This window comes from Antechinus flavipes, chromosome 1, assembly GCF_016432865.1.
Source record: "Antechinus flavipes isolate AdamAnt ecotype Samford, QLD, Australia chromosome 1, AdamAnt_v2, whole genome shotgun sequence".
Taxonomy (NCBI): Eukaryota; Metazoa; Chordata; class Mammalia; order Dasyuromorphia; family Dasyuridae; genus Antechinus; species Antechinus flavipes.
The window spans coordinates 315,057,270-315,077,497 of NC_067398.1; the positions used below are offsets into that span (position 1 = coordinate 315,057,270).

Sequence of the window (20,228 nt, forward strand, 5' to 3'; positions counted from 1 at the left end):
TCATAAAATGTTAACACTAAAAGGGACTTTAGAAATCTAGTCCAATCCATTCATTTTACAGAAGAGGGCAATGAGGGAAGTGAAATTAATTGGCTGAGATCACACAGTTAATTAACAGCACACATAAAAAGATACAAATAGATCACAAAGTAAAACGGATTAGTCCAATTTAAAATCTGTTATATTTTCATTCCCTCATCTTCTCAGACTTTTCAAGGACCTCTAAGATCAACGCAATCACAGAAAGATTTTAACAGCCCAATTGTGATCTTATTCTTGTTTACTGAGAGAATATTCAAATAATATGCTTTTTCATAGAGAATATTCAAAGAATGACTAACAAGAGGTTAATTTCTCAAAAACTGTTGACATCCACATGCAAATTCTCCTTGTTCTCCTTTCCTTCAGTTCAATTAACTTTACCATTTATAACTAGTACTTAAGAATTTCCACTGTTTGAAACCAGATCTGCCTCAGAAAAGAATCTGAAAGAATCCTAATCACCAAGGAGGTCAACAGAAATTACTTACAAATAACCTTTCCATTGCCTTTGGCCTCCATTTGAACAAAATAATTTCACAGGAGGAAATGTTATTCATGTTCTAATATTTCTGCTTCAGGTCTCAGGATATACAAAAGCACAAAGAAAATGATGAACACCAAACAAACGAGAGAGAGAGAGAAAAAGAAAGAAAGAAAGAAAGAAAGAAAGAAAGAAAGAAAGAAAGAAAGAAAGAAAGAAGAAGAAAGAAAGAAGAAAGAAAGAAGAAAGAAAGAAAGAAAGAAAGAAAGAAAGAAGAAAGAAAGAAAGAAAGAAAGAAAAGAAAGAAAGAAAGAAAGAAAGAAAGAAGAAAGAAAGAAGAAAGAAAGAAAGAAAGAAAGAAGAAAGAAAGAAAGAAAGAAAGAAAGAAGAAAGAAAGAAGAAAGAAAGGAAGGAAGGAAGGAAGGAAGGAAGAAGAAAGAAAGAAGAAGGAAGGAAGGAAGGAAGGAAGGAAGGAAGGAAGGAAGGAAGGAAGGAAGGAAGGAAGGAAGGAAGGAAGGAAAAGAACATAGTAAAAAAGATAACAGGTCTTTTATTATTCTGATACCAGTTAGGGGTCATTGTTTACAGGTTGCTGGACTCCAAAGAGAAAGAAGTAAAGAATGGGGGGGGGGGGAGGACAATCTTTACCCAAACTGATTTGGCCTCCCAAATTAATCTTTATCAAAACTTGTGTTCCAGATTACGGATTAGTTTTCCTCTAAAGTGAAAGCTATCAGGGAGGAGCATAACTGTAAGTAAAAGATAGCCACTAAAGAGATGCAGTTTTGCAGAAAGAGAAAGACAAAGAATTTTTTAAAACTATACAAAATCCTTGAAAAATCTTAACTGTTAAGAGCTACTTCACCATGTTTAAAAGAAAATACATGCATAAATATATACACATATATGTATATACACATAATATACACACACATATGTTTGCGTATATAAATTAAGGATAAAGTCAAGAAAATGTGTACAATGATGGTGAGAAAAAACTTAATTGTAAGTATAGTTTTCACTTCTTTTAAAAGATTCAACTTTTTTTCAGTGAAAAAATTCTTGATATTGTTATTTACTATCTGAGTCCAAAGAGGGAAGATCAGCAAAGGTTAACTGACTCTGCAGAAAACAGCCAGGTCAGAATTTTAAAAGATGTTAAATTTTTTATAGGAAGTTTTAAAGGTAAAAGAGAAATATGGAGTGCCTCCAAGGTTAAAAGATGCTATTTAGCAGCCCCTTCCTGAACTAATGCTCTCTGACACATTTACTTTTTCTTGCATTTTTCCCCTCTCTGTTGTGAAAAAAACCAAAAACCAATATGACAACAAACACATTGGATATATGCTACTGGTGTAAACTATGGATTTCTATTACATGGAAAGTCAATATAAGCTCACTTAACATAATAAGAGGATTTTTGAAGTTCTAATACTAGCACAGAAAAGGTTATTATAACTCTTTAACTGATGAATTTCTATCTTGCATTTCAGGTACTAACTAGGTAGAAGAGCTTTTATCAGGCAATGAGCATATCCAGGTTTACAGAGCAGTAAGGTATATGGTATTCTATCATTATAGGAAAATGCAAGGAATTTCAGCCCCCTAGAAAACCCACTGAGTTATAGATGTGTTATTAATCCATGTTGGATGGATACATACATATATATATATACACATATGTATATCAATAAATAGATGACTAGATAAACAGATTGATGTGTCTTGAATGTGCATTAATATGGTCTTATTGTATTAAGTTCCAATGGAATATTTACTAAATGGATCAATGTTATCTTAAAGGGTGAAATATAAGAGAAACATTATAATCTTTCACAAAAAAATACAAAAGTAATGTAAATATGCCTTATTCTCAGCTATTCTTTAAGACAGTTTTTCAAATGCTAGCAATTTCAATAAGAAAAGAGAAATAAATTGCTTGAAAATATAAACACTAACAAAGTGGAATCAAAATTAGTCCTTTGTGCAAGTGACCTGGGAGTTTACTTGGAAAATCTCAAAGAATTAGTAAAGAAACTAAGACAGTTAGTATCTATGGTATCTATGTTGGAATGCAAAATAAATTCAAAAAATCATATAACAATAATACACACCTAAAGGAAATTTAAAAATTCTATTCAGAATAACCATAAAATGTATTAATATACTTGATCTTGAAAATGAAATGACAAAAGACTCTTTAAAGAAATAAAGAATGATTTTTAAATTGTAAGGATATTCATGATCATGAATACTCCTACCTATATAACATAAATGGTGATATTACCTAAGTTGATTTACAGATTTAATGATTCAATCAAACTGTCAAGGAGGCATTTTATAGAATAAACAAACTAAAATCAATTTAGAGAAGAAAAAATTTGAAACTCTAAAGGAAATGATGCAAAAATAGTAATGAATGGAAAAGACCACTTTCAAATTTCAAATTATATTATAAATAGCAAACATCACAAGTATTTGATGTTGGTTAAAAATAGAAAAGTGGATCAGAGAAACAGATAAGAAAAGCAAGAAATCAGAAATACTTAAACTCAGTAAAACTGTTTATTAAATATTTATAAAAGATACTTGGGTGAAAAACTGTATTTTAAAAGAATTACTAGGAAAACCGGAAAACAATTTGGCAGAAATTATTTTGAACCTATGGTCTATGAACTTGAAAGAAAAACTACTTTTGGGAGGGATAACTATATTTCCCTTGGCAATCTTATGTATTTTTTGCACTTAAAATTATTGTTCTGAGAATGGGTCCAAGCTTCACCAGAATGCCAAAAGGGTACACACACACACACACACACACACACACACACACACGCACACACGCACGCACACATTTAGACCAATATCTTACACAACAAATCGCTATCATCTCAAAATAGTTATGCAAACATTAAAAAAAAATCATACTACAAAAAAATTAGAAGAGACCAATATCAAGTACATTTTAAAACAATGGCAAGTGAAAGAATTGATCAAGGAATAGAAATGATTGCAAAAGATAAAATAACCTCATTTATATAAAATTGAAAAGCTTTTGAATGAACAAAAACAATGTTATTAGGATAAGAAGGGAAATTGTAAATTTGGGGAAATATTTATATCTCTGAAAAGAATCTGACTGTCATGAGAAGGAACTAACACAAATACATAAGACTAAAAGTTATTCACCAGTTGTTAAGTGGTTAAAGAATATGAACAAGTGATTCTCAAAAAAAAAAAATACGCATTACTAACAATCATAGGAAAGATTACTCCAAATCACAAATAATAAGAGAAATGAAAAATCAAAAGACATCTGAAGTTTTGCTTCTCATTCAGAAAACTGACAAAGATAATAAGAGTTGGAAATAATCATTGATGGAGGGACTGCAGGGAAAAAAAGTCTCACTAATATTTTGTGAATAAAGCAGTGTAGTGGTCTAATAATTCAGAATAGACATTTGAAATTTTTACTCAAAGAGTGAATAACATGTCCATATCCTTTGATCCACTTATTCTATATCTCAAAAAGACATGCTATGAGTATAAAGAACTTAGATATGCCAAGAGAATATCTTGTGGTAGCAAGGAACTGAGGGTGGAGGGAAAGAAGTAAGAATCAATCAATTACATTACCAAAATGAATATCACTTTACTATAAGAAATGACAAAATGCTTTAAGGATACATAGATTTATATGAATTGATATAGAATTACAAAAATCAAGCCAGAAGAAAATATACACAATAATTACAAAAACATATGGGGAAAGCATAAAGTAAAACTGAATCCTCTTAATGTTAATTACCAAACAGATTCAAAGAAGAGCTGAGAAAATGAATCTTTCTCCTTACACTGCAGAAGTGGAAGACAGTTATGGAATATAAATAACATATATAACTGGATATAATCAATGCGTTGCTTTGATCAACTAATGTTTTATCTCTTTAAAAAAAAAACTTTGCTATAAGTGATAGCTGTATGAAAAAGGGGAGGGATATATTTGGAAGTTAGTGTAGCAATAATAAAAACAAATCAATTTAAAAATTGTAAACTGAAGTTGTGTGAAATTCTATTTATCTGCTTGAAAACAAGTAAATTTCAGTTTATTCTAAATATGTGGTCTGGCATACTGGAACTGGATGGAATCACAGAATCTGAGTTCAAAGACTGAGTTCAAATCTAGTACTTAATATGTATATAAACTCAGAAAAATCACAAATCACAATCACTTGGATTTTCTCATCTGTAAAGTGAAAGTGATTTCTGAAGTCCTTTCCAGCTATAAGTAATTGCCTTGGTTTACCATAGAATCAAACAAAATAACACTTTTCCAGGCAAATAGTAGTGTAAATTCTTCCCATGGCTTTCATGTGAATTATTACCTAACATTATATATGGACAAAATAAATGCACCTGGGATAAGAAGGGAAGTGATCAAATAGGAAAAAAAAATCTATAACTTTGTATCAAATTTCTCTAAGAGTTTGACATCCAAGATATATAAACAATAAATATATGTAAGTCTAATAATTATTGCTCAATAGATAACTGATCAAAGAATATGAACACATGGTCCTCAAAAGAACTGCCAATTATTCACAAATACATAAAATACTACAAAACACTAAGAAAATGAAGTGCATGGATGTAATATAATATTATTATCTGTCAATGGAAAAACTTAAAATTGTTACAAAGTAGAAAGAGTCAGGAAAATAACATATACAGTAACTACAACAATGTAAGTAGAAAGAACAACAATTACAAAATAATCACAACTAATGTTGCAAATTTATAAAGACCAAACTTGGCCGCAAATAAGAGACACGAGAAAATGTCTTCTCCCACTCCCTTGCATATGGAGGACCCATGGGTGTAGAACATTGCAGATTTTTTCAATGTGTTGACTATTTTTGCTGTTTTTTCTCTTCTTTTAAAAAAAAACTTACATAATAAGGGATAGCTCTTTAATAATTGTAAGAAGGGGAATGGGTAAAAGATATAGGAGAAATGTAGGCAATGTAAAAGAAAAGACAACAATAATATGTAGCTGTAAAACTAAAAAGATAAATCATAAGTGAAATTTCACATTGGAATTTGTTAAGTAAGGCAATATACATTTAGTCACAGGGAAAACTGAAATTGATCCAAAGGGACTTACATTATTAGCTGCTGCATGGCAGAAAAGACAGAAATCTTACTCATTAAACTATTTGTTTGCTGAAGATCATGTGTCCCAATAATTTCTATTTCTCTTTGAACTCATCTCTTTCTCTGTTCCTTTAGACTGGCTCTTCTCTTGGTTTTCTCTTCTGTCCTTCTTCATTTTCTCAGCTAAGTGCACTCTCTGTCTCATCAGGGTTGGAGCTCTGTCATGTGTAGTGCCTCTTGAGACTCCACTATATCCTTCAAATCAACCAGTTTTTACAACCAACTAGCAAATCTCTATCTAGATTTACACTGAGATCTGAATGTCACTGGGAGCTTCAGGGATTACAAAACAGAGGATATTCTACTCAACTCAACAAGCTTTTATTAAGCTCTGACTATCTGTATGTAAAAGCACCAGCATGAAGTAAAGGACAGAATAGCAAATTTTTAATGTTTTTGTTTGTCATTAACTGCTTAGGCGATTTGGGGAAATCTATGGGCTCTATCTCAAAATAATATTTACTGCTTATATTCCTTATTGAAGAAATTATTAAATTTCAGTTAATGAAAATCAAGATATGTATTTTTAATTTCCCCATCAAAGTTCATTGACTCCTTGAAATCTATCCAAAGATCCCCTTGGGAGTCCGTGGACCCCATGTAAAGAATCCCTAGGAAAAAAGATCAGCACTGGAGTTAGAATGAATTGCATTTAAGTTTTGCATTTGATATCTATCGGCTGTGCTATTCTAAGCAAGTTACTTAATTTCTCATTACATATTTACTTTCCCCCACAACTCTTTTAAGTCTCTTTAGTTGCACCCAATTACTGATCTTCATTGAAATAGATTCCTTACACAGATGAAATCATGTTCCCTCAAAAAACCAGTATGGCACTAAAAGACATAGTCCTTGCCTTCAGAGAGCTTGCATTCTACTATGGATATCACCTGTTTATAGACAAGGAAATGAAATGTAAATACAAATTATTGGAAGAACCAGAGATAGAGAGAGCACCAACAACTAGGAGGATCTAGGAATGGCTTTCCATAGGAAAGATATGGCTTTAAGCTGTTTCTTTTTTTTTAAAAAAAAATTTTATTTTTAATTCATGAAATAAAACAAACATTTCAATAACATTATATATATATATGTATATATATATATATAAAGATGATTGCATATGAAACTGCAAATGTACTATATGCAATTTGTTATTCCTTTTAAATAGCTTTTAAATAAAGTTATCACATAAATTTCTTTCCCCCCCTTTTTTCCTCCCCTCCCACTGTAGAGATCATTGCCATTACACACAAATGTGTCTTTAGATAAATTCATTTAATGCATACTTCTATTTTTTCAGTTCTCTGAGCAGCATCAGTGACAACTAAGGAGGGACAGCCCTCCAAGAATATGGACCATACCAGCAAGGCCATTATAACTTAGTTGAGAAGAGACATTACATCTCAAAGAAGCATTTCTCTTTCTCTCAAAAGATCAATATCCTTGGAGTTAGGAAGAGTTCACAAAGTATCAGAGAAAAGAATCTGATGCTCTTGCAAATTTTTTGTTAAAAGATCTAGCTATCTTAAATGTGTTTTGTTTTTCTTCCAGCTTTTTTGAGAAAATTGTAAGACTGAATTACAGGACTATCTGTAATGGTTTCTTTGAAATGCCTTTCAGCTATTCCCTTAAGATTGGAGTAGGGCACCATCACATGAATTCAAGTGAAGAAAGGGAGGAACATTATTTGACAGAATAGATGATCAAGCAATTTGTCTCAAAAATATTTATTATTGTTAACAATAATTGGTAGAGCTAGGCAATTCAGTGAATAGAGCACAGGACTTGGAATCAGAAAGATGGAAGTTTAAATTGTGATTCAGATTTGAACTAATTGAATGGCCCTCAACAAATCATAGCTTTTCTGTGCCTTAGTTTCCTCATATGTAAAATAAGGATAATAACATGACTTAATCATAGATATATAATGAGGATCCAATGAATTAACATATATAAAACTCTATATACCTTAAATGCTATATGAATAGTGGGTATTATAGTTACCAGGCATTTTGCAAGCATTATCTCATTTGATTCTTACAACCAGAGTGAGAAATCATTAGAAGCAATACTTTTATTTTTCCTTCAGCTTAAAGAATTTTAAAACTGATATATCTGGCATCATTTATGTATATGGTCTGGAAGACTCTGAGCCTCTAAGAGGTTAAATTATTCACAATATTTCTTTCTTAATAAGATGAAGAAATACAAAATATACATAAGAAAGAATCCAAAGAGGAATAAATCCTTAAGTTTTTTAAAGATAAATCCACAAGTTACATGGCAAACGAGGACAGAATTAACATTCAAATTCAGTTATCATCAGTCCAGAGTTCTTTCTACTATTTAACACCTTTGAAAACCAATCATTTTCGATTCAGCATTCATTTCTGGTCAAGAAATAATAAAACTTAAACCAGAAATCTTCTGTCATAATCCTGAGTCTTCAATTCAAAAAACCAATGTGGTTAAAGGGTATGGGAGAAGAAGATACACTCATAAAAGTCAACTTTGCTTTGCTTTACTTTCCTATTGGGTCCAGAATAAGTCAAAACATATTTTCCTTTATTAAGTTTACACTTCATCACAAAACTAAGAAGGAAAAAAATTATTTATACTTTGCTCCATTAACATCTAACACAAGATTTCACTCTTCCCAAAAGAAATGTTTAATATGTGAGGACTCTGAAATTGTCTATCAACTGGAAATGTACTTTTAAAAGCTGAGTACATAAATACAGTAAAACACTGCTATTCCATAAGAAGCAATGAAGAATTCAGAAAAGGATGAGAAAATATATTAATTGATGCAGAGAGAATTAAGCAGGACCAAGAAAAACTAGAAAACGTACACAATGACTACAACAATATAATTTTTTTAAATACCCAAATTTAATGCTATGAAATTATGATTACCAAGTTTGGTCCTATACAAGAGCTAAGGAAATATACCTCCCTTGTCTCTTTGGAGAAATGTCAAATATTGCATATGCTAACAGAGTTGGTTGATAGCCTGATTAACTTGATAGAACTGATTTTTATTTTTTCTTTTAAAAAATAATGGTTAAAAAAAGATGGCTTGATGACTAGGAGAAGGGAAGGACATATTTGAAAATAGGGGTGCTGTAAAAACAAAATATATCAACGAAGTTTAAAAGGAAGAAGACAGAAAACCTTAAGAGCATAGTGTCTCAAAGGGTCTAAAAGTAGAAAGTGTATCAGAGAAAAAGTAGATAATGTGTCAAATATTGCAGAGTTCAAAAGGATGAGGAAAAGAATAAAGATCAATTGATTTAGTCATAAGAAATTGAAAAGGAAAGAGAAGAGATATAACTTTTTAATTTAATATGCTGTGTAAAATACTTGGAACAAGCAATGATTTTGATGTGCTTTTATATGGTGACAGCAATTATCTCGTGTGTGTGTGTGTGTGTGCTATTTCTGACATTAGGATGACAGAAATCTGATCTTCACCAAGCAAAATGAGATGGAACTCCCATAACCTTACTTAGTTTTCTTTCAGATGAACAATCAATTCTATTCCAGACATATGTGTTGCATTGCTCTCTTTTGTTGTTCAAATTCTGTAGTTTTAAGAATAGATATTACTCTAAGGAATTATTTTTGAATAGCAAAAAAAAAAAAAAAAGAGCACACTTCAATAACTGTTAGAGATAACACACTTTTTGATCTGCGTAAGCTTAGTGTTTCAAAGATTATTCAAGTCAATGAAGAAACAAGATCAGTCATACTGAAGCATAAATGAAAGTATGGTTGAAAATTTAAAAAAAAACACCACGAATTAACAAACTGGTGCTGTGAAATGACTAAATTAATTCTCAGGAAACTAGAAGAGTTATTAATGACTCCAGTATAGTGTAAACATTTTGAAATTAGAATAATGAAAAGACCAATAACAAGAACAAACAATCAAAAGAAAAGGAAAAAAAAAACATTCTTGTCAAGAGCAAAATAATACAAAAATTAAAGTGTTAAAGTTTTGGGAAAGATATTTTATAATTATAAAATTCATTTTCTCAGTCAAGAATCTATCAAAACTTTTTTGATCTGATTTTTCTTGTACAGCATGATAATTGTGGAAATATGTATTGAAATATGTATTCTAGGGGTGGTGGAGGGAAAAGGAAGGTGGAAACAAATTGGAACACAAGGTTTTACAAGGGTGAATATTGAAAATTATGCATATGTTTTGAAAATTAAAGGCTTTAGTTAAAAAAAAAGAAACTACCATCCACTGTAACTAGCTCTGCACTCTAAAGTCAAGCAAAATAATATTCTACCAGTATTCTCATCTCTAAGTTAAACCTTCCTAATTACTTTCTTTGGTCAGTTTTCATATGGCCTCAAAGATCTTTTCCATCTTAGTCATTTCCCATCTCATGACCACCTTTCCTAAAATGTGCTGATCAGAAGTAAACACTATGTTGCAAAAATAGTCTGATCAAGGCAGAGAACAATGGAACTATCACCTTTATTTTAGACAAAATACCTTTGTAGCCCACTGCTACAAATCACCATAACTTATATGTATGTATGTATGTATATGTACATATGTATAGTATATACACATATATATATGTATGTACATATGAGTGTATGTTGTTTCTCTTTTTTTTCAGAAATGTCCAATGCTTTGTGACCCAATTTGGGATTTTCTTGGCAAAGATAATAGAATGATTTGCCATTTCCTTTTCTATATCATTTTATACATATCTTACAGAGATAAGTGACTTGTCCAGAGTCATACTAAGTGTCAAATGAGGGTAGAAGACTCTGCTATCTATCTATCTATCTTTTATTTTAACAAGAACTGAAACCTAACCATGCCTCAATGATCATTGTTGTTGTAAAGCTTATTCCTTGAACCCAACAGAAGTCATTTTATGTGTCCCCATTAAATTTTTCTTACTAGGATTGGCCCATCATTCTAAATAAGATCTTGTTTGGATCCTATCATCCAACATGCTATCTAAACCTCTCAGCTCTGTGTTAACTGCAGATTTAATAGGCATATCATCTATACCTTATTCCAACTTATTAATAAAAATATGAAATAATTTAGGGTAAATCTTTGGAACACTCCATTAACAACAACAACAACAACAAAATAGCATTTGCAAGATTTTACATGTTTAAATTTTAAGTACTTAATTGAATTTTGATTTAAGTGCTAAATAATTATTTGTAACATTTTAAGATTTCCCCAACTTTTCATTTTACCTCATTTCTTCTAAGCTGACATATACTTCTTAACTAATTTTTTGGGGGTGGAGTCATTTAAACAGATTTGAACTTACTGTGGTATATACTATCATCTAGTCCATGTTTCTCCATCTTATCCATAAGGATAGTATGAAAAACTTTGTCAAGTGCTTGATTGAAATTTGGGTATGCTAAATCTATAGTGTTATTTGAATTTTCCTAACTATTTAACCTGGGGAGGAAAAAATTAGCCTGGCATTATCTTTTAGCATACAATAAATTATTTTATAAGGATGACTAAGTCATTCAGAAAAGAATAAATGGTATTTATTTTAAAATACAGAGAAATACACAATGAATTTTATAGAGATTATCACTAAAAGTGTTTTTTAAAAGAGGGCAAAATGCCACAAACCTAAAATATCCATAATGAAGCAATGAAATAATAGGCCTTAAAGTAGTAGGTAACCATTAGGTATTAATATTATTGATATACATTGCCTGAGATTTTACTTTACCTGAGGAAGCAGGACCAAATGGAAAAAGGCCAGTCCAACTAATTTGTAAAGTTCATCACTAAATAGTTATATTGGACAGTTAGGTGGTGTCATAATGCATAAATTGATGGGACTGAAGTCAGGAGACTTATCAGGAAAACCTGATTTCACATCTAGCCTCAGACATCTACTACCTGTGTGACCCTAGGCAAGTCACTTAACCCTGTCTATCTCAGTTTTCTCATCTGAACTGGAGAAAGAAATGGCAAACCACTCCAGTATCTTTGCAAGAAAACCTCTATGGGGTCACAAAGAGTTGGACATGGCTGAACATCACCATGAAACAGCTATTTAGTGCTTGAAAACTCTCTTAATGACTTTTCTAGGACAAATGTTTCCAATTTGATAAAAACTGTTCTACTGGAAAGAACTTTGGGTTGGAAATCAGGTTTAGAGTGTATTCTTAGTTAAACCTTGAAATTCCTCATGACTCCGGGCAACTTTAACCTCCTATTTCTCCACTGGTAAATCAAGGATTATCTATTATTCTATTTTATTACATCAATTACTCTATTCCATTATCTATATTCCCTAACTACTACAAAGTTCTTTGTTAAGTATAAATTAGAAGATATTTGTAAAACACAAGAAGCTATCTAATAGAGAAGCTATGTATGAATAGAAGTGCTAACATCATTATACTATTACTTAGTCCCAGGGTCAAGTCATAGGAACCATGTAAACCATAATTCTTGATTTTAAAAAATTTAATCCTCAAGTTGTTCTCTTGAGTTCAATGCTGAACTAAGCCAGCAACCTTAGTTGAATAACTGGAAAGTCCAGAAGCAAGAAGTGATTTTATGTAGATAGATAATAGATATAGAAACACACACACACACATGTGCACATGCGCACATACATGAGTGTGTGCATTCTAGTTGTCTGTCATGGGTACTAACCAGAAAATTAATGTCAAAAGCTTTGAGTTCCTCCAGTGAATAGCAGGAAGGCATTATTACATAATCACTACTGGCTGTGGCAGTGGCTATCTCATAGGAAAACCAAAAATATTAACATTATTCTTCTCAAATTTATCTCAGTCCATCAATAGAAATTGGAGTTCATTCCCATTTTTCCTGATTTTTCCTGAAAGTTTCCTGATGTACCTCTGATCTCTCAATCAGTTCAAGATTACCACAGGAATGACTGAATGAAAGAAATTGTTCTGTATAACTTATCCAATGAGAGCTCAGAGTTATCAATTCTTACTATTACCATATTATTTAAACTTTTCCTTTGTCCTATTCCATTTTTTTCCTTTTTATTTAAATTGACTTGTCAAAAGAATATCATTTATTTTATGTAACAATAGTAATGTTCACAAAACAGGGCCTGTTTCAAAAGAAACATAATACTACCAATAGCTTACTTGTAAATGCTTTGCAAAGCATTTTACAAATGTCTTATTTGTTCCTCAAAATAACTCCTTAAGAGAGATGCTATTCATTATTCTCATTTCCAGGTGAGGAAAATAATAAATGATAAACTGACTTGCCTAGGATCCCCTAATTAGGTACTTTATGAGGTGAGATTTGAATCAAGATCGCCTCGAATTCAAGTCTTATAGCCACATGTCTTATCAATAATTTATATTTGCATGGTAATTTGCAATTTATAAAATACATTCACATATATTAATCAATTGAATTCTCAACTGTTCCATGATATACGTGGGACAAATATTATCTCTGCTTTAAAGATGAGTGAACTGAGGTTCAGAGAGGTTGATGACCAGATTGAAGTCACAGATATCCTGAAAGCAGATCCATCACTTTCCATTGTAGTTTACTATCTCCCAGTAGAATATACTCTTTTGAATTATTTTATTGTTTACATTATTGAGATTGCACAAGATTATTTAGATTCTCTTACTTTTAATCTGTAATACTTGCATGTTGCACTTTCCAAATGGTATAGAAGCAAGCAATGGTAACCAATAATAATGGATTCATTTTCCAGGGCCAAACCACCTTAGGTAAAATATTAGCAGAATACAAGTTTGAAATATGAGCTGGCATGTCTTCTATTAAAAAAAAAACCAATAAAATAATAGGAATCACATTTAGGATTCCTAAAATATTTAAATTCAAAGAATAATAAAATGATAAAACTGTGAGGACCCTTAAGAGATTCAGTAGATTCTATAATGAGCACCACAAACTCAAGGACAGAAGACAGGGAGACCTGAAATACACACCCTAATCCCCTCCCTCCAAAAATAAACCCTCTTAAGTTTTAACACTCCTTTAACTTAAATGTAGTCAGAATCTACAGAAGGTTCTAAGGGGAAAGGGATTGCAACTTTCAGCTGACCATACATTTTTATAACTGGATATTGAAAGGGTTGAAAACAGTTACAAACCTTGAACTCTGGTAATTCTAGGGAGTTGTCCCTTACTTTGTCTCAACATTCCATTACTCTCTTGTAACAATATATAATGCAGGGCCTTCTATTACTCTATAGCCCCAACTCCCACAAGGAAGTATCACTTTCAGAAGAGACTCAAACATTTTCCTATATAGCCAATGATGGAGATTTGGAAGGATGGGGGGAAAGGAAAAGGGTCATGGGGTCTTTTCAACTCTTTCACAAAAAATAATAAAGTCTCCATATTGCCAAGATCAGCCATATGCCACAACAACAAGAACAACACATGCAAAAACTGTGATATATTCTGCTTAATACTGTCAATATTTTACTGATGAAACAAGATGTTTTTCAGCAGGCTTATAAGTCATCTTAAATCAGTTATGACAGAAATTAGACTTGCCTTATTTATTAACAAGTCTAGAGTAGTCTATGCAACTACACTAGAAATTTACTTTGAGGTTTTGAAATATATGTCATACACAATCCAGTACTCTTGGCTCTTCAGTAGATCTGAAAAGCATTATTGAGCAGTAAAATCTTATACCCTATTGCAGGTTATTTTTTACACTTCTAAAAACAATTTGTTGCACTTGCCATTCTATTAGAGATACTACTTTAAAACTGCTAAACTAAGCCAAACAGTTAAGAATTTTGAAAGCAGAGCCCATGGACTTTTTGTCTCAAGACAAAATTTTAGACCAATACAGTATGATAAGGGGAAGTTGATTTGGTGCAAAAAGTTAAACTTGGAGTCAAGAAAAACTAGCTTTGAATTGTGCTTCCAACACAAACTGAATATGGACAAATTACAACTTTTCTAAGTCTCAATTTATTCATCTACAAAATGGGAATAATAATATCTATACCACCCTACCTCGAGAGAATGTTCTGAAGTAAAAGAGATAAGATACCTAAATCACATTGTAAATCTTAAGCTGCAATAAAATATCTGCTATTACTAGCCAACAAAGTTTAGCACAGAAGCAGTTTTTTCAAAAGAAATCTTGGAATTGATAATCAGTAGCTTTGTAATTTTGTGAACCATTTTGTCCATGTCTTTAAAGCTTTGGTCAGACAGTACTTGTTTCTTTCAAAATACTTAGGCTCTTGGTTTTAAAAAGTCTTAGGTAGCTTGTTCAAGAGTTCAAACAAAAGTTTTTACTTTATTTCTACATATTGCAATGATATTCTAAAATTGAATTTAGCACTGGTATAATAAAATTATCTAAGGCAGATTTGGATATCCAGGTATGCCTTTTTTGGTACAGTATGGTACATTCCTGTGAATTGTAATGTTTTATTTAAAATATCAAAAATCACAGGTTGAGATTGAAATTTTTGAACAAATTGGCTAGGAGAGTTTTATTTTCTTTTGTGTATGTTAAACTTTCATTTGTCGGGATTTCTTAAATTGAGGTACACCTTTAGTTTTTGTTTATATTTGGTTTATTAAAAAAAAAAAAGAAAACCCATTTGAATTGTAATCATTCTCAAAAAAAAAAAAAAAACAACAACTTAATTCTCTAAAGTGTTATGTTATTTATATAGTGTTAATGGAAAATAGTATGAAAGTTGACATGGTAATAGGAAAGATATTTGCATAAAAGGTCCATAAACATAGTCATTGAATGGAAAAGAAATAACTGATTACAAACTGTACATCAGAAGCAAAGTAAATCCTATGTCCTGAACATCTGTAGGTGTACAAGTATGTGTTATTTATTTTCTTCTATTAAACAACTCTGGGGAATTAGGATGTATGTTGTGCCTGCATAATACTTGGTCTCTTACTTTTCATATGTAAGTGCTAAAATAGTTACAATCTTAAAACAATGTTATTGTATTGCTTTTGAAGGTCTTATTCACATTCTGTTGGCTGGTATTTCTGTCATAAAGAACAAAAGCCAAATGTGAGACTTTAAAATAGTGCTTTAAAAAGACGAGGAGAATTTTTTTTTTCAAAATGATATTGAGTATGCGACAGTGACTCTCAATAACATGCCAATGAAATGTTACTCACTTCATAATGAGATCAGGTATCCACTGAGGGATAAAAGAATATTATATTTAAATGTCCAACAGTGAAAAGAAAAATCAAGCAACATGGTATAAGTTTTGAAGGTCGAACAAACTCCTTCAGTCCTATTTTTTTTAACTTTCAAAGAGTAGCAAATTTCAAATAATTCTACATTTCACTTTACAAAGAAGCATTATTAACTGTTATTCAGATGAAGAAACTAAGGCAGCAAGAGGTTAACTGATTGAGGCAAGGTCATACAAAATCAGGAAGCAGATCAAAGAATGTAACTCTCAATTTCCAAAACTTCCAGGCCTCAGACCTGACCAATAGAACCAAAAGAATTCCTTTCCTATGTCTTTATTCCTATACTGTCCTTACTGTCTTACTCGGACTTCTCTGCATTTCAAAGGCTTTTACAAATCCAAAGGGAAATAAATCATAGAAAGCAATCAGCAATATGCCTCTGTGGAGCGGATAACAGTGATAATAGCTTTGTTTAAAAGGAAGAGCCTTTAAAATTTTAAAAAAAAAAAGCTACTATAGTAGAGAAAAGAAATAGAATGTTGTAAATATGAACTTGTTTTAGGAGCTTCTATGCCAATAAAAACCAAGCAGATAGAATTTTGGTCAGTTCTGAATACTGTAGGCTAAGATTTCGCTTAATTATTAGCTTTCTTGTTTTTTATTTTCAATTAAGAACTGAGAAAATCAACTAAAGGTCAAAATCCTTCAAGATACTTTTTCCCCCTCTGGGTTACATATTTATTCCCCAATGTGAGAGAAAAGATGTTTCTATGAACTTTATAATTATACTTTAGAATCAAGAAAAAAATTATATGTTCAAATAGTATATACTTTTCCTCCTCTTCCTGAGGAGAAAATAATCAAATTTTAAGTATTTTGGTAAGGACACATTTACATTGAATGTTATACTAATACCAAGAAACTCCACTGCATCAGCAATAGGATAAAATAGCTGAACCTTGTATCCTTTTCTAGCCATGTTTTGGTCCACTATACCTGTCAAAGAGATGGAGATCTTAAAGTATTAAGTAACCTTTCCCATTTGGCCTCATTAATGAACACTTTAGCTAAATTAGGCCTGAAAATTCCCTTTCTTTCTGATGGAGTCTTTTGAATAAGGGTGTCACAGAATAAGTGAAGTAAGCAGCAGCCACGCTAAGAAAAATAAAATTTGGAGAACTCTTTACTGATATTCAAAGATGACTGCCCCCACCACAAGAAATATTCGTGTATACTACCAGCCAGAAGGCCTCTGCTCAAACCTTACTTACAATTGATCCTATTTTTTTTTGTCTAAAAATCAAAAGATAGGGGTAAAGATCCTATTACAGATTCCAAAAGGAATTAGTGAAACCTTGAATTTATTCACCTAACAGAGGTGATCAAGGACTTGGTAGTAGAAGAGATTGATCAGTAACAGCCTAGCAGTGACTTCTGATAGGACAACATGGAAGGGGATATGGGAATGAATAATCTGGCTTCCCAACAGAATCTGAAAAACTAGAAAATTCCTATTGTCAGTATACTTGCACCAACACTCATCTTAGCACTAACACAGTTTTATCCTCCAACTTATTCCCAGGAAATTGTTCAATGGGCAATTAAGATTTATAATCTAAATGGTCTCAAAATTATATCTCTGGGAAGTCAAGTCTAAATTAAATCAGACCAGGCTTTTAGGCTTCCAACTATCACATTTTCCCTTTTGAGCAAGTGCATTTCAATACATAGAACTTCTCCTCTTACAGATCATTTTCAAAATTGTCCCTAGACACAATCTCCCAGGCAGAATTTGATCTATGGAAATGAAATATGAAAACTGGTTAACTCCAAAACTCGAAAAAAGGATACTAATCTCTTTTAACAGATTTCAGATAGTTAATTCTTTTCTTTTCCAGGAGTCTCCTCTTCTATAGAGAATTGTTCTAACTTCGTTTTGCACAACACAAATGCTATCTTATAGACAACCCCCAAAAGTAATTCAAACCCAAGTCATACATAGGTACATATTGTATATGAAATGAACATACAAATCCTTGAAATAGAAAATATATATTACATGGTATAGAAATGTAAATATATAAAAAAAACCAAAACCTATAACCTCCTTTTAAAAACAAACTATTCTTTTCTTGTTATGTCCCTGATTAAAGAAATGGATAGGGTTTTGATAGACAAATCTAATAATCAGCTGCTTCAGATGCAGATTTAGGATGCAGTTTAATAGAGGGTTACCTGCCAGACCTTGTGGTTTGGGAGGTGATGATGGATAATGCAGAGAAGGTGTATTTTGGCTAAGGAAGTAATAGTAAGTAACAGATACTTACATTTCTGTGATATTCTCTGGGTCAGGACTGTTTGGTTCCAGTCTTGGAAAGGCCATGATACCCGGAGAAGGATTGCTGCACCAGATCCGAGTAGTAGTGCAAGTGCAGGATGTGGGGCAAGCCTGGGAGCCCCTCCAGAAAAACAGAACCAACAAGCAGAAACCCAAGAGCCGCGCCATGCCCAGTCCATGACACTTCTTCCAGGACAACATCCCTAGCCACAGAAGCCAGCCAAAGCTCAAATGTTTTCTAGCCCCCCAAACACACCCCCCACCCCGCCCCCCGCCCCCCTCTCCAAGCGCCTCCTGCTGCCCCCAACCGGCCTGTTCCCACGGGGTCGTTCTTAATTCTGCTCCCGGCACTCTGTGCGTGTGTCGGTCCCGGTGTGCACTGCTCAAAGCGGCGGGAGCAGCTGGGGCATCTTGAGCCTCTTCACAGGGGGCACTACTGGAGATGCTGCCGCTGTTGCATATCCACGCGCCTTCTGTGGGTGGGGACTCGGTTGCCCTCCTGGGGGCTCACGCCTGTGCCAAATCCGGGATGAAGACAGCCGGGCTGAGTCTTGAGCAGAAGCAAGATGTGAAGTGGAAGATATGGCCGCAGCACCTTGAGGCTGTGAGGCAAACAGATAACAAGGATGAGATGGAGAAGGGGACCAGCGTTGCTTGTGACGGACATGCTCCCTCCCACAACTCCATCCAACCCTTAGTGCCACCCCTAGGGGTGGGTCATGGCCCCGACCCCTGGGGAAAGGAGACCCGATGCTACTCGCAGGGGGATGTTCCTGCACCGCCACCCCCCCCTCCCTGTTGCGGGCCATGGGGAGGCGTTTAGATCCCCGGGAGCCCTCAGAACCAGGTACATTAAAGAACATGGGACACCCCTCAGCGACTTCATGCCGGGGTAGAGAGAACGCGATTCTGGGGCAGAGCTGAGCTCGGGAGGCGGCTTCGCAACGAATCTCCCCCAGATGATGCTGCAAAATCCGCAGCGGCCGCAGTGCCAGAGCTGGGAGCCAGGGCAGCGGAGCCCCACGCAGAGCAGCATCGGCGCCCCGGCAGGTGGCTGCGCCCAGCAGTCCTACCTGGGGAAGCCTTCGGGGCTGCTCCCACTTCCCGGCCCCTCCTGCTGTCACCCTTCGGGCAAGCAAGGAGCTGAGTTGCGGGCAGCGGCCCCACGAGCGCCAGCTAGCTCCTCACCCAGACAGACGGAGTCCGGCGGCAGCGGCGGCGGCGCCTCTCGCCTGGCTTAGTGCTCCCGGCGGGAGGCTCTGTCCTCCTCCTCGCACAGCCGAGGATGAAGCAGCCCCAGCTCCCGCTCCAGCCCAATTCCAGGAGCCCCCGCCGCTGCCGCCACTGCTACTGCTGGCAAAGTGACGTGGGGGCTGACGCAGAGCAGGGGCAGAAACTCCAGAAAATTAGTCTGAAATAAAAAAAAAAAAAAAAAAAATCCACCAAAAAAAAAAAAAAAAAAAAAAAAACAACACCCAACCACACAAACCCACAACACCCTCAAGACAAAAGCAACAGAAAGGGGGGAGGAGAAGGGGGGGGGCGGGAAGAGTAGGGGAGGTACTGCTGCTACTGCCCAGATCCAGATAGCGCTAAGCATGTGGGAGTCCACACACATACGCACGCACACACAAGAGCGGCCGCGTACACACATACACACACACACACACACACACACACACACACACACACACACCACTCATCCAGTATACGCGTATGTCGCTGTATATAAATTATATGGAAACCTATAAAATGATAGACTATATACTGGTGCTATATCTCTTTCCCAATCCCTTGTTCACCCTGCCTTTTCTTTTAGTAGCATCTATTTCTTTTTCTTCATATGTGAAATCCGGCCTTTGCCCCTCTCTCTGTCCTTCCTTTCTCAATTCTACCTAAGACACTGAGAGAGCGGTCCTAAGGTGGAAAAACATGTATATATATATATGTATGTT

The 20,228-nt window shown here is 34.0% G+C and overlaps 1 protein-coding gene across 5 annotated transcripts in view; it reads right to left on the reverse strand.

Moving 5' to 3' along the window:
• Positions 1-18,511, reverse strand: part of NTRK2 (neurotrophic receptor tyrosine kinase 2) — a 414,741-nt gene extending 396,230 nt beyond the window's left edge. For all 5 annotated transcript variants that reach the window (XM_051966154.1, XM_051966147.1, XM_051966140.1 and 2 more), the window contains exon 1: positions 18,263-18,511. In XM_051966154.1, coding sequence (XP_051822114.1) covers positions 18,263-18,474 — 212 coding nt within the window. In that variant the 5' untranslated portion in view covers positions 18,475-18,511. The remainder of the gene's footprint in view (positions 1-18,262) is intronic.
• Between the last annotated feature and the right edge of the window lie 1,717 nt (positions 18,512-20,228).